The sequence below is a fragment of the Sus scrofa genome, chromosome 3, assembly GCF_000003025.6.
Source record: "Sus scrofa isolate TJ Tabasco breed Duroc chromosome 3, Sscrofa11.1, whole genome shotgun sequence".
NCBI classification, from domain to species: Eukaryota; Metazoa; Chordata; class Mammalia; order Artiodactyla; family Suidae; genus Sus; species Sus scrofa.
The window spans coordinates 44,248,592-44,267,573 of NC_010445.4; the positions used below are offsets into that span (position 1 = coordinate 44,248,592).

At 48.4% G+C, this 18,982-nt stretch overlaps 1 protein-coding gene across 1 annotated transcript in view; it reads right to left on the reverse strand.

Moving 5' to 3' along the window:
- FBLN7 (fibulin 7) overlaps positions 1-18,393 on the reverse strand; it is a 51,948-nt gene extending 33,555 nt beyond the window's left edge. Inside the window, exon 1 of the mRNA XM_005662277.3 lies at positions 18,039-18,393. Within this exon, the coding sequence (XP_005662334.1) occupies positions 18,039-18,113 (75 nt within the window). The 5' untranslated portion in view covers positions 18,114-18,393. The remainder of the gene's footprint in view (positions 1-18,038) is intronic.

The window sequence follows — 18,982 nt, forward strand, 5'->3', positions numbered from 1 at the left end:
CACCTGTTAGAATGGTTATTATGGAAAAGACAGAAATAATAAGTGTTGGTGAAGGTGTGGAGAAAAGGGAACCCTTGTGCACTGTTGGTGGAAATGTAAATTGGTGCAGCCACCATGGAGAACAGTATGGAGTTTACACAAAAACTTAAAAAAAATAAAATAGAACTACCATTTGATCCAGCAGTTCTCCTCAGAGTACCTAACCAAAGGAAACAAAATTATATCTCGAAAAGATATATGCACCCCATGCTCATTGCAGCATTATGTTCTATAGCCAAGACATAGAAACCACCTCATATCCACCGATGAATGTCCACTAATGGATGAATGGAAAAAGAAAATGTGGGAAAAGCCATAAAACGAATGAAATCCTGCCATTTGTGACAACGTGGATGGACCCTGAGGACATCATGCTGAGTGGAATCAATCAAACAGAGAAAGACAGGTACAGTATGTTCTCACTTATGTGTGGAATCTGAAAAAAAAAAAAAAACAGACTCATAGATTCAGAGATTAGTGGATGGGGAGGTGGGGATGGGTGAAGGGGGTCAAAAGGTCAAAACTTCCAGCTATAAGATAAATAAGTTCTGGGCAGGTAATGTACACCATGGTGACTACCGTTCACGACACTGTACTGCATATGAGAAAGTTGCTAAGAGAGTAGAACAAATGTTTTCATCACAAGAAAAAAATTGCAACTATGTGAGGGGATGGATGTTAAGTAGACTCTTTGCGATGATCGTTTCACAAAATACACATAAACGGAATCATTAAGCTTTTTTTTTTTTCCTTTTTGTCTTTTTAGGGCCGCACCTGTGGCATATGGAAGTTCCCAGGCTAGGGGTCAAATTGGAGCTGTAGCTGCCAGCCTACACCACAGCCACAGCAACGCCAGATCCGAGCCACGTCTGTGACCTAGACCACAGCTCACGGGCAACGCTGGATCCTCAACCCACTGAGTGAGGCCAGGGATTGAACCCGCAAACTCATGGTTCTTAGTCGGATTCGTTAACCACTAAGCCCCTATGGGAACTCCGGAATCATTAAGTTTTATACCTTTTCGGCTAATACAATGCTATTACACATTCATACTATACAGTTATATCTCTGTAAAACTAGGTGGAGGGAATAAAGTTCCCAAGGGGGAAAAAAAAAGGAAGATCCTTGTCTTGTTGGAAAGCCAGCTTGGCAGGGTCAGGGTCAGGGTGCCAGAGCAGTGGAGAGGATGACTGCCTTTGAACATGAAGTTTGATGGGTCTGTGCATCAGGTGCTACTGACAGGGCAGTTCCCTCATCCCAAAGTTCTAGAAATGGAGTCCACCGGAGCCGTGTTCAGAATCTGCTGCCTGCAGTGGCCTCAGGCACCACTGAGGTCATCTGTAGAGCAGGGTGACAAGCTAGAGCTTTCAGACCAAGTTGAGTATTCAAGAGGACATTAGGGGAAAATGAGGTCATGGGAGGGGGACTGAGAACTAAGTATTTCCTCTTTTCAAATTGAGAAGCTTTATCATTTTGCTTGACCATACAAAGAAAGCATACAAAGAAAGATCCCACAAGACAATCAAAATGCAGAAACACACATCAAAATAAAGACCAAGTCCCATGACCAAAGACAACCATTGTGAACTTTTTGCGAGGTTCAGATGCACAGGTAGACACACACAAGCATCACCTTGCATGTGCTGGACCACACGATGCAGGTGCTGCAGCATCTCTTTAAGCTCGACACTGAGCCGTGGAGTCATTTCCACATCAAGGAGCAAAGTTGTTAACTGTAGTCAGAGTCGGACCCTGAGCCTCAGTTTTCCTTCTGTTCCTCTGTGTTCTTTTCAGTCTGGGTGGGGGGTCTCCTTGCCCCTCTCCACTGCCCTGCCCACTTCCCCTCCCGCACCCATCACCATCTGCTCTAGGCCAAGAGAAGCCACACCAGGAATGGTTCATTTCCTTTGCAAACGTAGCTCATCAACAAGGTCAGCCCGAGGGGCTGTGAGGGTCTCCGAGGATCGGGGACAGGAAGCAGGCTAGACCCTCAGGTGTCGGCCACCTGCATTTCAGCCTAGCCCTTGCCACATTGAAAGCTGGCTTCCCATCTCAGGGTCCCCAACCCCAACTATAAAAAGCAACCTCCCATGTGGGTGGGAAGGCTCAACAGGGTCCTGGACCCCAAATGTGACTCCATGAAGGTCAAATCTGGATGGGGTTGGCAAAGGGGGGGCTCCACACACCAGGAAAGGAAGGTGTACCCCAAGCTGACATGTCAGGGCCCCCAGTTTCCGAGGTCTCTCCCAGGACCCTCATTTTTAATATTTTTCTCAAAGAGAGCCCCTCAAAGAGTCCAAGTTTGCATCCTTTCAATACCTGGCCCCACGCCTGGCTCATGGCATTGACAATAAATAATGAAAATTAGTTTCCATTTCTTTGAGGTAATAACATATTTGTAACAGAACCAAGAAAAGATATTCTGTGAAACTCTTCCATCCTTGGGGAGAAAAAGATCAAAATTTATTATGTATGACTGAGTCACTTTGGTGTACAACAGAAATTGAAGAAACATTGAATACTTTTTTTTTTTTTTTATGGCTACACCTTTGGCATATGGAAGTTCCCAGGCTAGGGCTGGAATCTGAGCTGCACCTGCTGGCCTATGCCGGAGCCACAGCAATGCTGGATCCTTAACCTGATGAGGGAGGCCAGGGATCAAACCTGCGTCCACATGGATACTAGTCAGGTTCATTACCACAGAGCGTCCACATGGATACTAGTCAGGTTCATTACCACAGAGCCACAATGGGAACTCCAGACACAGTCACTATTTCTGAGAGCCACCTTTGTGACAGTAGAGCCCAGACGCCTCCATGCGGTCACAGATGACCCCTCAGACCTCAGAGGGGCCGTCTCCTGCTGGTTTCCTCTAAGCCACAGCTATGTGTCATGTCAGCATTTTGTTAATGGGAACACAGATGTTTTGATGCCTTTAGGTCTATGAAAGGACCAGTACACTTGCCAAGCGTGTGCCTGCTGGCCAAGGCTGAGGCCCTCTTCATCTGAGTCATGTAGAATTCGCACATGGTTTTTTCTCCCAGAGCCTTTTTTTTTTTTTTTTTTTTTTTTTTTAAATTTTAGACCAAATCCAGAGTCCACAGGCTATCTGGAGGCAGAACACCCTCCTCCTCTGGGAACCTCAGTCTTTTGGCCAAAACCCACCCACATCAGGGAAGGCAACCAGCTTTACTCAAAGTCTACTCTATAATGCTAACCATGTCAAAAAAAATACCTTCCCAGCCACATCCAGACTAGTGTTTCACCAAATATGTGGGCATCAGTATCTACCCAAATGGACCCATAAAATCAGCCATCTCAGCCCTCCAGCCAAAGCCTCCCTTTGGGTGCTCAGGGTGTCTTAGGTTCTTACGATGCTGGCTGTCCATATTTCTGTATATTCACCCCATCCTAATTCTTGTCTATTTTTTTTATAACACCCATGGGGGCGATGACAGCAGTGGGAGCTGAGAGCCGGTGCTGCCACCAGGCTCCACACAAGCTAACTCATTAGATGCTCATGACAGCCCCCAGATGTGTGCACTGTTATTAATTATACCACTATTACACCTGGGTTTCAGGTGAGGAAGCCATGTGTCTCATCCAAGATTGAACCACCAGCAGACCTCCTTCAGACCTTGATGTGACAGGGTTGCTGGGCCCACCTTAGAGAGGGGTCCACAGAGAACCCTCTGCCCTTCTCCTGACTCCTCCTCTTTTCTAACACCCCCTTAACCGCCACCCCCGGTCGCCTCTCCCTCTGCCCCTTGGCACACCTGGGCACAGAGAACAAATTATCAACAACTTGGAATGGTCCTTCCTGAGGACGGGACCTGAGCGCGCATGAGATGCTCATTTAAATGAACCAACAAGCAGATGAATGAGGAGCAAAGGAAGAGCAGGCAGGAGCCTGGGACACTCTCCCCGACCCCGGTTCCCAAGCCCAGCTGCCCAGCCCACCTGTCCTGCAGACTCAAGCTGTGCCTTCACTGCATCCCTGTCCCTCCAGCAAATATGTTCCCTAAAGCCCAACCCGGTGGGAAGCTCCACACACACACATACACACATTCACATATATTCACACACATACACATATACACACTTACATATTCATACACACACACATATACACACATACACATATACACATACGCATGTACACACATTCACACACAAAACTTACATATAACACACATGCATGCATGTACAAACTTAATACACACATTTATACATGTACACGATGTTTACACATGTATACACACAAAATTCACATGCTTACACATGTATATATACACACACTTATACATGTATACACACACGCTTACATGTACACACATATACAGACACACATACATATGCACACACATTCACAGACACTTACACACACACACACAAAACCAGCCACAGTCCTGGGCCTTTGCCTCACCTCTCTCCACAACTTGAAGACCTCCTAGCTGCAGAAATGGGGTGTGTTTTGCCTACTTCCTTTTGGGGTTTAACCCAATATGAGCATAGAGGGAGAGAAGAAGTTGAGTGAATACTGAACAAAAAATGAGGAACGAGTTCCCATCGTGGCTCAGTGGTTAACGAACCCGACTAGCATCCACAAGGACGCAGGTTCGATCCCAGGCCTCACTCAGTGGGTTAAGGATCTGGTGCTGCCATGAGCTGTGGTGTAGGTTGCAGATTTGGCTTGGATCCTGTGTTGCTGGGCCTGTTGTGTAGGCCGGCACCTACAGCTCCAATTAGACTCTTAGCCTGGGAACCTCCATATGCCAAGGGTGTGGCCCTAAAAGACAAAAAAAAAAAAAAAAGAGAAGAAAAGAAATTCAATACACTGCATCTTCTCCTCACTCATTCATTTTTTGATTGATTTTTCTTCTTTTTCATATTACATTTTTATGGTGGTATAATTGACATACGCATTCTGTTAGTTTCAGGTGTACAGTGGAATGATTCTGTACTCCATTCATTTGTTCATTGTACCACACTTATTTAGCAAGCACCCTGCTTCGTGCCAGGCACAGACACAGGAACTGGAACCATCTTTAGCTCATTGAGTTCTCCCTGCAGCCCTACTAGGCACACTCACTTATATCCATTACGCAGCTAGAGAAACGGAGCCTCAGGGCATCCAGGTGGTAGACTGTGGGGCTACCTGGCCCGCCACCCTTCATCCAGTCCACCCACTGGAAAAGCCAGTCCCCCTTTTTGTCAGCCTGAGGGGACCAGGATGAGAGGCTCAGAGGAGGTCTCAGTTTGCCAGGGATCCCTCTCAGTCCCCTAGCTGTCCACTCAACATACACCCACAGACCCTTCCCAGGAACACTGGCCCAGAGTTGTCTGTTGCTGTGGTGTGTGGCCACGTGTGTGCACATTCATATATGACCCAAGATTTCTGCGATGTGTGAAAGTGGACATCTGGATTTGACTGCGTCTCCTGGGGCTGAAGCTTCGGAGGTGGAAGGGGCTGGAGGTCTGGTCCTGGTGGGGAGCATTGGCAGAACAAAAGGAACAATGAGATGATGGCTGTGGGTGTGGCCATGTGGGGCCCTGGAGACCTTACTCTTAGAGTAACTCACTTGGATTGTTGTGAAGACCAAATAACGTATGTGCTCTGCTTTCAGATCTTCCTGCCCCCATTCGCGAAAAATCGCAAGTGTTTCTGGGTGAGCAAGAAATGGTCCTGGACCTGCATTCCACCTGCTCTCCCTTTGTCCTTACATGCCCTCCTAAAATCTAAGCTCCCAAAGACAGAGGTCAGAGGCCACACTGCATCACTTACACACTGCCTGGCTTACACCTGCCAATGGCTCCCCACCCATGATAATAAAGACAGACTTCTCCCCTCATTACCAACAGAGTGGATTCTTTTCCTGTTGCTGCTGTGACAAATCAACATAAACTTGGCAGCTTGAAACAATTCACATTTATTATGCACACAGTCCGGTAGGTCAGAAGCCCTATGTGGGTCTTCCTGGGCTAAAACCAGGGTAAGATTCTTGGGTTTGGGTGATAAGAACATTGGCGGGGGTGGGAGCCATTACTCTGCCTACAGATCTGTCTATGAATAAGCCCTGCCCAGATCAGGCACCTTCTGTGCTCCAATATTTAGACCTCCTCTGTTCCCACACCCATTAGCAAGCTTACTTTCACCTTGGGGCCTTTGCACTGGCTGTTTCCTCTGCCCAGATTCTGCCCCTGGTCCTCGAAAGTCAGGTTCCTGTCTTTGCACTGTCACTTAGAAGCCCCTTCTCCAAGAGTCCTTATGTGCTTCCCCAGTGTAGCGTGGACTCCAGGCCACCCTCCAACAAAGCACCATTTCTGCTGTCTGCCTCCGAATACTTTCAGGTTTGTTTTCCTCTTCCTGCTTGGTGAGCCACGTGACATCAGGGTCTGTGTCTGCTTCATCATCCTCTCCCCTCACATGTACTGAGCCCTTACTATGGACCTGTTCTTTGAGTGTCATTCATTTTCTCCTTTCTACAACCCCATGCAATGGGCATGTCTATTACCCCACTGTCCAGAGGAAAAGACAGACTCAAAAGAGGCAGGCATTTGATTCTGGTCACTCACCCAGGAAGAGTGGGAGGCAGAACACAGACCAGGAGCTGGGGGCGGTGGTCTTCTCCACTTGCTACGCTGCCTCAGGCCCTCCTGTCCCCGAAAAACCCAGAATAATACCCAGCAGGTCAGGCTCTCAGGACATAGTTTTTTTTTTTTTTTCTTTTTAGGGCCTCACCTGAAGCATATGGAAGTTCCCAGGCTAGGAGTCCAATCAGAGCTATAGCTGCTGGCCTACACCACAGCCACAGCAACGCCAGATCCTTTACACACAGAGTGAGGACAGGGATCGAACCTGCGTCCTCATGGATACTAATTAGGTTTGTTACTGCTGAACCATGATGGGAACTCCAGGACATAGTTGTTGAATAAGCACAGTACTTTACTATCTAGATTCCTTCTGAGAAGATAACTTCTTTAATTACTCAATCAGAGAAGGTGCTCCAAGGTGATACTGACAAGCGTGTCTGTTTTCACACTGTAGTGTAAATGACTGATGGTGTTTGATACTTCTCTGGAAACAGCTTTTCCTTTTTATCTTTTTTTGCCTATAGACATCTCTGCCTTAGAGCTCTGTGGAGCTTTCCCTTTCTTTAAACCAGCCAAGAATCATGATCACACTCTGCCCCCCACTCCTCCTGTAGAGATGGAAAACCCAGCCCCAGTGAGCAGAGAGGGAAGGGTTCCTTCTGGGCTGGCGGTGCCCCCTCCCCTCCTGTCGAGGGTCTAGAGGTAACTGTATCCTCAGCATAAAGAAAAATGACTGAGTCAGGGGTCAACCAGATAGCAACAGTGAGGTCAAGGGGCAGCTTGGGGACTTCTGAGTTCCTGAAGTTGCCGCTCCCTGCCACCCATCATCTTTGATGTGAACGACTGCTACGTCTCAGTCTTACTTGGGAACCAGCCCCAGGAGGAGCTCCTTGAGCCTGGCTTCCCATCTGGGCTGCTTCCCCCTGGAGAGTCTGGTACCCAGACTGCCAGAGCCACACACATTCTCCCACATTCAGGGAATATAAATAATTACTTCCTTGAGGTAGAGATTTACTTACCGACATGGGTAGGTTTGAGTCCTGTCAAATAATAGGTGCTTATTTTTTTTTTCTTAAATGAAAATGTCTGGATGTCCTTATTTTGGGTCTCAGGCAGTTCCAGAGAAGCATGGAAGGCACTGGTGGAGGGTTTGAAAGGACATAGAAAGTTCCACCTACCAGGGAAGTCTGCCCTGTTGTCCCCAGGGCTCCAGGCTGCACAAGCCTTGGGGATGTGGGGAGAAGCCAGGCAGCTCCACCATTATCACCATGGAACGGGAGTACCATCGGGGCTCTGTCAACAGTCAGGAGTGGACACTGGCTGGGAGGCAGGTCCACGTGGGCGGGGGGGGGTGTGTGCGGCTGGGACCCAAGCAGCAAGGGAGCAGCTCCATAAGGAGTCTGGCTTGGTCCGCCCCAGAATCAAATCTGGCATCAATCAGGATGCTCCAGGGGGAGACGGCCTGGGAAGGCGTCAGTTCCTGCCTGAAAGACTCCACGCCAACCCGAGACACCACAGCGCTGCCTCCTTCCCCAGCTGGCCATAGCCCGTCCACACCCTTGGTGGCCACAGCCCAGTGCCCCGGGGCCAGAAATTGCCCCAATGGGGCAAAGGGGTCTCCCTTTGTCTCTGCGATGGAGACTGTCCTTGACAGGACATGGAAAGAGTCCCACTCCTGAAGGAGCCTGGGCAAGGTGAAGGCTGCTGGACAAAGCAAAGACACGAGGACAGTCTCCAGGCCACCCATCCTCACCCTGACCCCAGGCATTCGTCTGAACACAGCGCCGGCCGGTGTAAATCCTTGGATCACCACCGCTGAAGGTCTGGCAGGAATGGCACTCTCTCCCTCCCCGCCCCCACACCATCTGCAAGGAGGCTCTGCCGGCCTTCGCATCCAGAGGGAGGTCTGGTTTCCCATCTCCGGATATGCGCTGGTCTTGTGACTTGCTTTGGCCAACAGAATGCACTGGAAGCGATATACCAGTTCCAGGGCTGGCTCTGGATTAACCACATGGTCTAGCTTCTGTATCTGATGTTTTGACATCTGGGGCCTTGCTGACTTGGCATGGGCTGCCCCTTTGTGGGGAGGGTAGCAAAGTCCCAGAGGCAGCAAACAACACAACACCCTCCCTGCCAGGCACACCTTCCATAGCAAGACAACCCATTCACAGCCCATCCCCCTGCTTCTCTGGCTCTGACACTCGTGAGTCACTAACACCCCACTTCTACCCTAACACCCCAATCGCTCTCCAAAAGCCCCAGGGTCCTTCATCAGACCACTAGGGGCAACCCTATACTGCCATGGCATTAAAATTATTCTAACTAGCCAACCCTAACCTGGTTAGTCCCCCCACCCTGTCTCACCCATTCCTTCCCCCTGGAGATTATCCTACTACGTGAGATTAGTCAGACAGTGGAAGACAAACATCATATGACATCACTTATAGGTGGAATCTAAAAAAGGATACAAATGAACTTATTTGCAGAACAGAGACAGACTCACAGACTTTGAAAACAATCTTAAGGTTTCCAAAGGGGACAGGTCCGGGGGAGAAGTGGACTGGAGGCTTGGGATTGGCCTATACACACTGAGGCCTATGGAATGACTGGCCCATTATGGGGACCTGCTGAATAGCACAGGGAACTCTATCCAACATTCTGTGATAATCTCTATGGGAAAAGAATCTGAAAAAGAATGAGGTACATGTTTATGTATAATTGAATCACTATGTTGTACAGCAGAAATTATTACAACACTGTAAATCAACAATACTTCAATAAAATTTTAAAAATTGGAAAAAAAAAAAAGAAAGCCCCAATAAAGGCTTTCCCAAAGTTTCCCCGCCCCCTCTCTCTGTCTGCTGTTCTCTCTGTGGCCCAGCTTGGCATGACTCGCCCGCTCCTCATGGGAAGTGTCATAATACACTATCTTTTCCAAGGCAGTGTCTCCTGATCTGTTGGTCTCTCCCTACCTGGATGAAACCCAAATCCCAGCTTCGTTTTATTTAATTAAATTAATTTATTTATTTTTGTCTTTTGGGGGGCTGTACCTGCAGCGTACGGTCCAGGCTAGGGGTTGAATCCGAGCTGCAGCTGCCAGCCTACGCCCACAGCCATAGCAACGCCAGATCCGAGCTCATCTGAGACCTACACCACAGCTCATGGCATCCTTAACCCACTGAGTGAGGCCAGGGATTGAACCCACATCCTCACGGATACTAGTTGGGCTTATTCCCTCTGAGCTATGATGGGAACTCGCCCAGCTTCATTTTAGAATGGCGCAAGAAGTCTTGTGCATTCTGCTAGTCTTGCTCTTGACCACTCCATACCATGTGAAAAGCCCAGGCCAGCCTGCTGGAGGATGAGAGCCCGTGTGGAGCAGAGCCACGCTAGACCAATCAGCCCCAGGGAACCTGGCGGCCATCCACAGACAAGAGGATACCGGTCCGGAAGAGCCTGGAACAGATGAACGGGATGGCCCAGTCCAGTCCAGCTCAAACTGCCACCATGATCGGCCACCTTCAGATCCGAAGCAGCTCTTTCCAAACCATATGCAGAGTCTTTGTCTATTTTGTTCCCAGTGCCTGGGCCATTGCAAGCCCCAGATATTTGTTTTATGAAATACCCCATTTTTGATCTGGATAATTCACACATCCCTGTAGCTTGTGCTCATCCCCAGGTATTTGTCAATACAGGGGCTGGTGTATAAAAATTCCTGCTGCAGGGCTGGCCCATACTCCTGGTGCTGCGACCACGGCAGACACCTCTCATCAGGCACGGCATCCTTTCATTGAAAGCTCTAAAATGAACAACAATCCAGCTCAACCTAGACTCCAGGCAGTCCCAGGCCATCCATCAGAATCAGCAGCAGAACTGACATAGATAAGCTGACCACTAAACTGGGAAGGAACATACTTGGGTTTTCCTGTTTCCACCCTTTCCCTTTTTCTTTCTTTCTTTCTTTCTTTCTTTCTTTCTTTCTTTTTTTTCCGTCTTTTTGCCTTTTCTATGGCCGATCCTGCGGCGTATGGAGGCTTCCAGGCTAGGGGTCTAATCGGAGCTGTAGCCACCTGCCTATGCCAGAGCCACAGCAACGCTGGATCCGAGCTGTGTCTGCAGCCTACACCACATCTCACGGCCACGCCAGATCCTCAACCCACTGAGCAAGACCAGGGATCGAACCCGCAACCTCATGGTTCCTAGTCGGATTCGTTAACCACTGCGCCACGACAAGAACTCCTCCCTTTTTCTTTTCTTTCTTTTTTTTTGGGGGGGGGCATACCTGCATCATGCAGAAGTTCCCAGGCCATCAATCCAACCTGCTCCACAGCAGTGACAATGCCAGATCCTTAACCCATTCAGCCACCAGGGAACGTCTTTCCACCCTTTTTCATCTCATTTGTTCTCAGGCCAAGGAAGAGGTCCCCAACCCTCCCCACTCCCTCCCTACACTCAGTGGATGGGGGCATCTTCCCCCCTCTCACTCCTTCCTCTGGCTTTGCTCCCGATATGAGGATTCAGCTGCCACTTTCTCAGGCACATCAGGCTCCCCATCCACAGTGTGGGGATAAGGGTGCTACTGTTGACAGCTTTAAAGTTGTAGTATTGAAGAAGGGTAAGAGCTACAGGAGGAAAGTGATTTGGGAAGGCCGAAGAATAGCGGATTAAAACATCATTTTCCTGAGAATGTGTTCAAAAAAACAAGGGAGGAAGCCAAGAAAGGGGAAGACATATGATCTAGAAAACGTAAACTCCAGCTCAGGCCAGAGTCCCTGGGTAGCCGCAGGGCCATGAGCCCAGAGAAGGTCAGCAGAACCAGAATCCAGGGGAAAGCAGCCCGACAGAATATGGAAGAGGAAAGAGCTTTTGGAAGCAATTGTGCCTCTGTAGAGGACAGCCGGGGCAAAAGAGAATCTTGAGGAAAACCAAAAAGTTACACAAGAAAGGAAATTAATCATAGTAGACTATTTGGCTCTCCAGCGAACAATGGAACAAAGTATTCATGTCATTACAGGAGATCAATTGTTTAGAAATGTGGAGTGATTTCCAGGGCATTTAAAAGCAGTTGCCTCAAAAGAGAGAAGACTGAAAGCCACAAACTACCGAAAATCACCCAAAGAAAAAAGGCTACCCTCAACAGTTCCGTATCTGTCAAAGAGATTGAATCATAGTTTAAAACCTTCCATTAAAGAAATCTCCAAACCCACACGATTTCACTGGTCAACTCTACCAAACATGGCAAGAGGAACTGACACAACCTCTACAGTCTCTTCCAGAAAACAGAAGAGGGCAGCTCACGACTCATTTGGGGAATCTGGGAACAAAATCTGGCAACGACAGTAGAAGAAATTCATAGACCAGAGGTCAGCAAACCGTGAATGTAGAAAGCGGGCCAGAGAGTCACACATTTCATCTTTGCAGCCCATAGGGTCTCTGCTGCAACTAAACTCTGCAAAAGCAGCTAGGGATGCAATTGCAGTGCAAAAGCCACTCTGCAACTGTAGTGCAAAAGCAGCTAAGTAAATCCATGTGGCCAGATTTGACCAGCAGTGGGCTGGATGTGGCTCATGGCCCATAGTTTTCTGACCTTTGCTACACACCAATATCCCTCACCAGCAAGATACACGAATCCTCACAAGATGTTAGCAAGTGGAATCCAGAAATACAGATGATGTATAAGACACCGTAATCAGTTAGGGTTTATCTAGGAATGCAAGGCTGGCATCAAAACTGGAAAGGCAAAGTCATCCATTTTAATAACAGACTGAGGAATAACCATGAGATCCTATTAATTGAGTCAGGAAAAGCATGTGATAACATTCAACATCCATTCACAATGAATATTCTATCAAACTATGACTAGAAGAAAATCTTACCCTGATAAATGGCATCTACAAACGCCTCTAGGCTAGCATCCCACTTAATGTCAAAAAACTGAATGTGTTCTTCCTAAGTTCATGAACAAGGCAAGGATGTCCACTCTCTCATTCAACTCAGTACTGGAAGTTTTAATAAGTGTAATAAAGCTAAATAAATGGCACAAGATTAGAAAGGAAGAAATGATATATTAAAAAAACCTGAGGGAATTTACAGAAAGAAATCCCTTATAACTAATAAGTGAGTTCTACAATGTCACTGCAGACCATGTCAATATAGAAAAGTTCACTGAGGAGTTCCCTTCGTGGCTCAGTGGTTAACGAATCCAACTAGGAACCATGAGGTTGCGGGTTCGATCCCTGGCCTCACTCAGTGGGTTAAGGATCCGGCGTGGCCGTGAGATGTGGTGTAGGTCGCAGACGTGATTCGGATCCCATGTTGCTGTGGCTCTGGTGTAGGGTGGCAGCTACAGCTCCGATTAGACCCCTAGCCTGGGAACCTCCATATGCCACGGGATCGGCCCTAGAAAAGGCAAAAAGACAAAAAAAAAAAAAAAAAAAAAAAAAAAAAGAAAAGTTCACTGAATGTCTATACTCTAGAAACAGCATTGGAAATGAAACTTTTAAAAATACCACTTAAAACAGCTCCAAAAATGAAATACCTAGATACAAATCTCACGAAGCATGTTTATGCTGAAAACTTTAAAGTGCTGATGACAGAAATCAAGGGAGATCTAAATAAGTGGAGAGACATATTATTTTCACTGATTGGAAGACAATACTGTTAAGATGCCAATTTACCCCTAGTTGATCAACAAGTTTAATACAATTCCAAGAAAAATTCCATCACATTTTTCATGGATATAGATAAGTTGATTCTAAAATTTTATTTATTTATTTATTTATTTTTATGGCTGCACCTATAGCATAATGGAAGTTCCCAGGCTAGGGGTCGAATCAGAGCTGCAGCTGCTGGCCTACACCACAGCTGCTGCAACACCAGATCCGAGTTTTATCTGTGACATACACCACAGCTTGGGGCAACACCAGATTCTTAATCCACTAAGCAAAACCAGGGATCAAACCCACATCCTGACAGACACTATGTCGGGTTCTTAACCTGCTGAGCCACAATGGGAACTCCTCTTGATTCTAAAATTTTAATGAAAAGATAAGCTATAATAACCAAAACAAGTTTGAAAAAGAGTAAAATCTTAAACTCTACCCAATTTTAAGCCTTACTGTAAAATTCCAGTAATCAAGATAGTGTGTTACTGGCAGAAATAAACCCATATGATGCACTGATTTTTTTTTTTTTTTTTTTTGTCTTTTTGCTATTTCTTGGGCCGCTCTCAAGGCATGTGGAGATTCCCAGGCTAGGGGTCCAATCGGAGCTATAGCCACCGGCCTACACCAGAGCCACAGCAACGCAGGATCCGAGCCGCATCTGCAACCTACACCACAGCTCATGGCAATGCTGGATCGTCAACCCACTGAGCAAAGGCAGGGACCGAACCCGCAACCTCACGGTTCCTAGTCGGATTCATTAACCACTGCGCCACGACAGGAACTCCTGATGCACTGATTTTTGACAAAGTTGCTAAGACAATTCAATGGCAATTCAACAGTCTTTTTAACAAGTGATGCTGGAACAACTGGATATCCACTTGCAAAAAGAGATCCGCAACATAAACCTCACACTTTACACAAAAATTAGCTTAAAATAGATTATAGATCAAATTGTACAACTGCAAAACTACAAAAATTTTAGAAGAAAACATACAAGAAAATTGTCATGACCTAGGTGCAAAGAGTTAGTTCCTAGACTTGACCCCAAAAGCACCATCCAAAAAAATAAAAATTTGATCAACTGGACTTCATCAAAATTTAAAATCTTTGCTCTGGGAAAGACATTGTTAAGACAAGCTGCAGACAGGCAGAAAATATTTGCAACTCACACATCCAAAAAAAGGATTTGCATTTAGAATATATAAAGGATATTCAGAACTTAATAATAAGAAAGCAAACCACCCATTTTGAAAATGGGCAGAGGGCCTGAACAGACACTTCACCCAATAGACTATTTGTATGGCAAATGAGCTCATGAAAAGATGTCAATATTATCCATCATTGGAGAAATGGAAAATAAAACCACAATGTGATACCATTCCAGACCTGTTGGAGTGACTCAGAAAAAAACAAACACAGTTGATAGTATCAAGTGCTAGTAAGAGTGCAGAGTAACTGGGTCTTTTATACACTGCTTGCGGGAATATAAAATGATGCATCTGATATGGAATACAGTTTGGCTTCTTCTTACAAAGTTAAAGATACGTTTACCCTAGAACCCAGCAATCCCACTCCTAGATATTTACCTAAGAGAAATAAGTATTTCCATTCACACAAAAAAAGTGTATGGGAATGTTTATAACAGCTCTAGTAATAATTGCCAAAAACTGGGACACCATGGGTGTCATTCAATTCCATGGCTGAATTGATAAACAAACTGTGATACATCTACAAAACAGGACTCGGACCCAGCAATAAGAAGCATTTACAGGCTTTATGCTAAGTTAATGAAGCCAGAGTAAAAAGTCTAGGTACTTTTTGCTTCTGTTTATATGACACCGTGAAGAAGAAAAAATATATAATGATAAACAATGATCTGTGTTGCCAGGGGCCAGGGTGGGCAGAGGGTATGACTATATAAGGCATCATGATGTCATTCTGGGGTGATGAAATTATTCTGTCTCCTGTCTTTGGTGGTGAGTACCACATATAGAACATATTTCTATGATTAAAATCATGGGAATGTACACCAAAAACAGTTTTTCCATCAAACTACAAAAAGTAATGTATCCAATGTGAGAGATAAACAAAAGAATGAATCTCTAATGGTAGAATTTGGAACCCTGTGACATCTGATCACAGGAGAAGTTTTGGAGAGGGGGAAACCTTCTGAAATACCACGGTGCCCCTACTCTGCAGGTAAGGAGCTCCATCATGACAGAAGAGTGGGAGACCAGAGGTTTTGTTAAGTATCTTCCCTCTGTTTCTCTTCCTGGGGAGGGCCACAGCGCAGACAGTCATGCGGGGAAAGGGCCCCCACTTGTGGGATCCCCACACTACTCAACCTCCTCTCCTTCCCCGGGACACTTGTTCTCCAACAGCAGGTCACCAAAAAAAAAAAAATGCAAAATAACTCAGGACAGATGTGCTGACAAAGAGGGACACACGTGAAAAGCCAGACACGGACAGGGGGGTTAGATCACCCAACTCCTTAGGACTTTGGGTGAAGAACAGTTTCCCTAGAATTTTTAAACCAACCTCAATGGAGGATCCCTTCTGCTCTCTTTCCCCCTCACGAAGCCCAGTGATGCAGGTGTTCTTGCAGGTAAAGAAACTTGCAGGATTAGGAATTTGAGAATGCCTGGACTGAGCTGGGCAGTGGTGTGACCCAGATCACATCCAGGAACAGAGCCTGGGAGAGGTCACGCCCCTGTCTCCGCAGCAGCCACACACATCTGAGAACTGCACGGTCTTGCCAGTTTTCCAGGTAACCTTGAGAGATCCAATAACCCCCAGCATCCTCTCAGACTTCCTGTACACTCCCCGCCCCTCTGCTGGCTGGAGTGTGGAAACTGCTTAGGCATGCACCTTCCTGTGCTTCAGGATTTGGGCTCCAGGCCTGAGGTACTGTTTTGTCATCTGCAAAGTGGGTGGGAGAACCCATTGCTCTGTGGGATGGGTTCACTGTGGCCCCAAACTCCAAATGCCTCAGAAACTACCCTAGAATAGGTTTACGCTGCCCAGTGGCTGAGTGACTCCCTGTGTGGCAGCTCCCATATTTTTTTAAGGGCCACACCTGTGGCATATGGTGGTTTCCAGGCTAGGAGTTGAATTGGAGCTACAGCTGCTGGCCTACGCCACAGCCATAGCAACACTGGATCTGAGCCACGCCTGCAACCTACACCATAGCTCAGGGCAATGCTAGATCCTTAACCCACTGAGCAAGGCCAAGGATCCAGGACCTGTGTTCTCATGGATGCTAGTCAGATTCGTTTTCGCTAAGCCACGGTGGGAAGTCCCCATCTTTTTTCTTCTTCTTCTTTCTAGGGTGCACCTGTGGCATATGGAGGTTCCCAGACTAAGGGTCTAATCATAATCGGAGCTGCAGCTGCCGGCCTTCGCCACAGCCACAGCAATGCCAGATCCAAGCTGCATCTGTGACCTATGCCACAGCTTGTAGCAACTCTGGATCCTTAACCCACTGAGCGAGGCCAGGGACCAAATTCGAATCCTCACAGATGCTAATCGGGTTCTTAACCACAGTGGGAACTCCAGCCCCCATCTTCTGTCCGAACCTGGCCCATGTCTGGTCTGAAATGAGTTCTCCCTGCCTGGAATCCCTTCCTGTATTCCAAAGGCTTCAAGGTGGCCACGGTTCAGCTATCTAGTCCATGGGTGAGAATCTGCAGGGAAGGGAGAAAGCCTGCAGCCCAAGGAGAGAGACTAAACTTATTTCCCTCCTTCCTGGCTATGTGATCTTGCTAAGACACAATCTCGCTGGGCCTCATCTTTCTCATCTGCAAAATGGGGATGATAATAGTTCACAACCCACCGGGCTGCTCTGAGAATGAAAAGCCTGGAAGATGATGAGCAAAGAATCCAGCCCTCATCAGTCACTTAGTGAGCTTTCCTACTGCCTGCCATTACTGTTATTGCCGTGGAGGCTATTGTTGAAGTAGCTGTCAGTCACAGAGGGAGGGGTCTCTGGTCTCTAGAGCCAGTCTGGTGATAGCTGGCTCTGAATTCGGCAATTCCAGTTTCAACTTCGGAAGATGCATTTCCATGTGCATTCTTATCATAATTTTAACCATCAGTTCTTACTGCATAATGTAAGAGGGAATCTGGTCAAGTACATAAAGCGGGGGGCGGGGTGGCTCCAACAAACAAACGTCAGGGAGAGAAAAACTAAACAGCAAGCTGTGGGTAAGTGTGGGAAGGAAACACAGTCCCAAATCTAAGGCCCCCTAGGCTCAGAGTGAGGCCGCCTCAGAATCCTCCCGGCCACCTCTGCCTGGGAAACGCTGCATACTGCTCAGAAAGTTCTGCGCGTTTAAAAGTTGGTGATGGTGAGAACGATAATTTGGTTAGAAATTTCAATGTTGGAAGTTGGAGGGAGGAGGCATACTCCACCCCAACTGGGTGAGCCGGATCTCTTCGGGAGACCAACGCCTTGTAAATCCCAGGGCGATCTTTCTGCAACCCAGGGTTCTCACGCGGGCCCTCTCCCCCAGCGGACCGAGGCTTTCGCACAAACTGCTCGGCTAGTCCGGCCCGGGTCCTCCAGACGCCCGGCCCGTGATGCATTGGATGACAGATGGGGGACCTCACGCCTCTCTCTGAAGACCGACCCCCAGCCCCAGCATCGCTCCAAGTCCCCAGGCAGAGCAGCACTCCAGTAGAGGTCCTCCGGCCTCGGCGTGGCCTCCCCTGCAAGCGGGACAAGGTGGGAAGGACACTGACCTGGGAAGCCCGCGATTCGGGGCAGGCGAGGAAAAGCAGCAGCAGAAAGAGCGCGCGGGGACAGTTGGGCACCATCTTGCCAATCGGAACCTTTCTGCTTGGGAAGGGAAATAATTTTGCCTTCCCAGCCGATGCCTCAGCCGCGCCTGCGGTGAGCAGGGGTCCGCGCGGCCCGGAGCGGCTCGGGCGGGGAAGGAGGCGGGAGCCCGGGAGCGCAGCCCGGCCGCGGCGCTCGGGAGGCGCAGTCTCCGGTCCAGGTGCGCCGCGCGCCGACCTGGAGCCCCAGTGGCCACGAGCGTCCGCAGCCGCCCGCACGAGACAGTCCCGGCGAGGCGGGGAGGCGCCAGCCCCTTGGCCGAGGCCGAGGAGGAGGGGCTGCCCGGCCAGGAATGCGCCTGGGAGCGCGCCCAACCCGCGCGGCTCCCCGAGGAGGCCGGGCGCGACGCCGAGGACGAGCGCGGGCATCCTCCGCGCTCTCGGGGGGGGCGGGGAGGCGGACAAGGCGGCGCACACGTGCGGGAGCCCGGCAGCCCACCCCGCGCCGGACCGCTCCAGCCCCGCCCCTTTCCCCGGGGGGACACTGAGGCTGACATCACCCCTCCCCTAGTGGCAGAGCGGCCGTTCAAATCCAGGTCTGTCCGACTTCAGCGCTCACGCGCGGACATCTTCCTCCGCCGCGCTCAAAACACGGGACCACCAGTCTGACCCAGAGACTGGCTTCATAAACTTAGATGCAGTTCTCCACCCGAGTAGACTCGTGCCCTTTTAAATAATGCCATCGGGGTACAAGACCACCCAGGCACGGTGACTAAGAAACTACAGCCTTCCTCACTTGCAGTCCTCCGCTCCCCAAACGGACGAGAAATTCAGTTTGAAACGGAGGCCGGGTTATGGGAACACTGGATGCTTTGCTGAGGTCGGGTGGGAAGTGCCCCCGGGGAAGG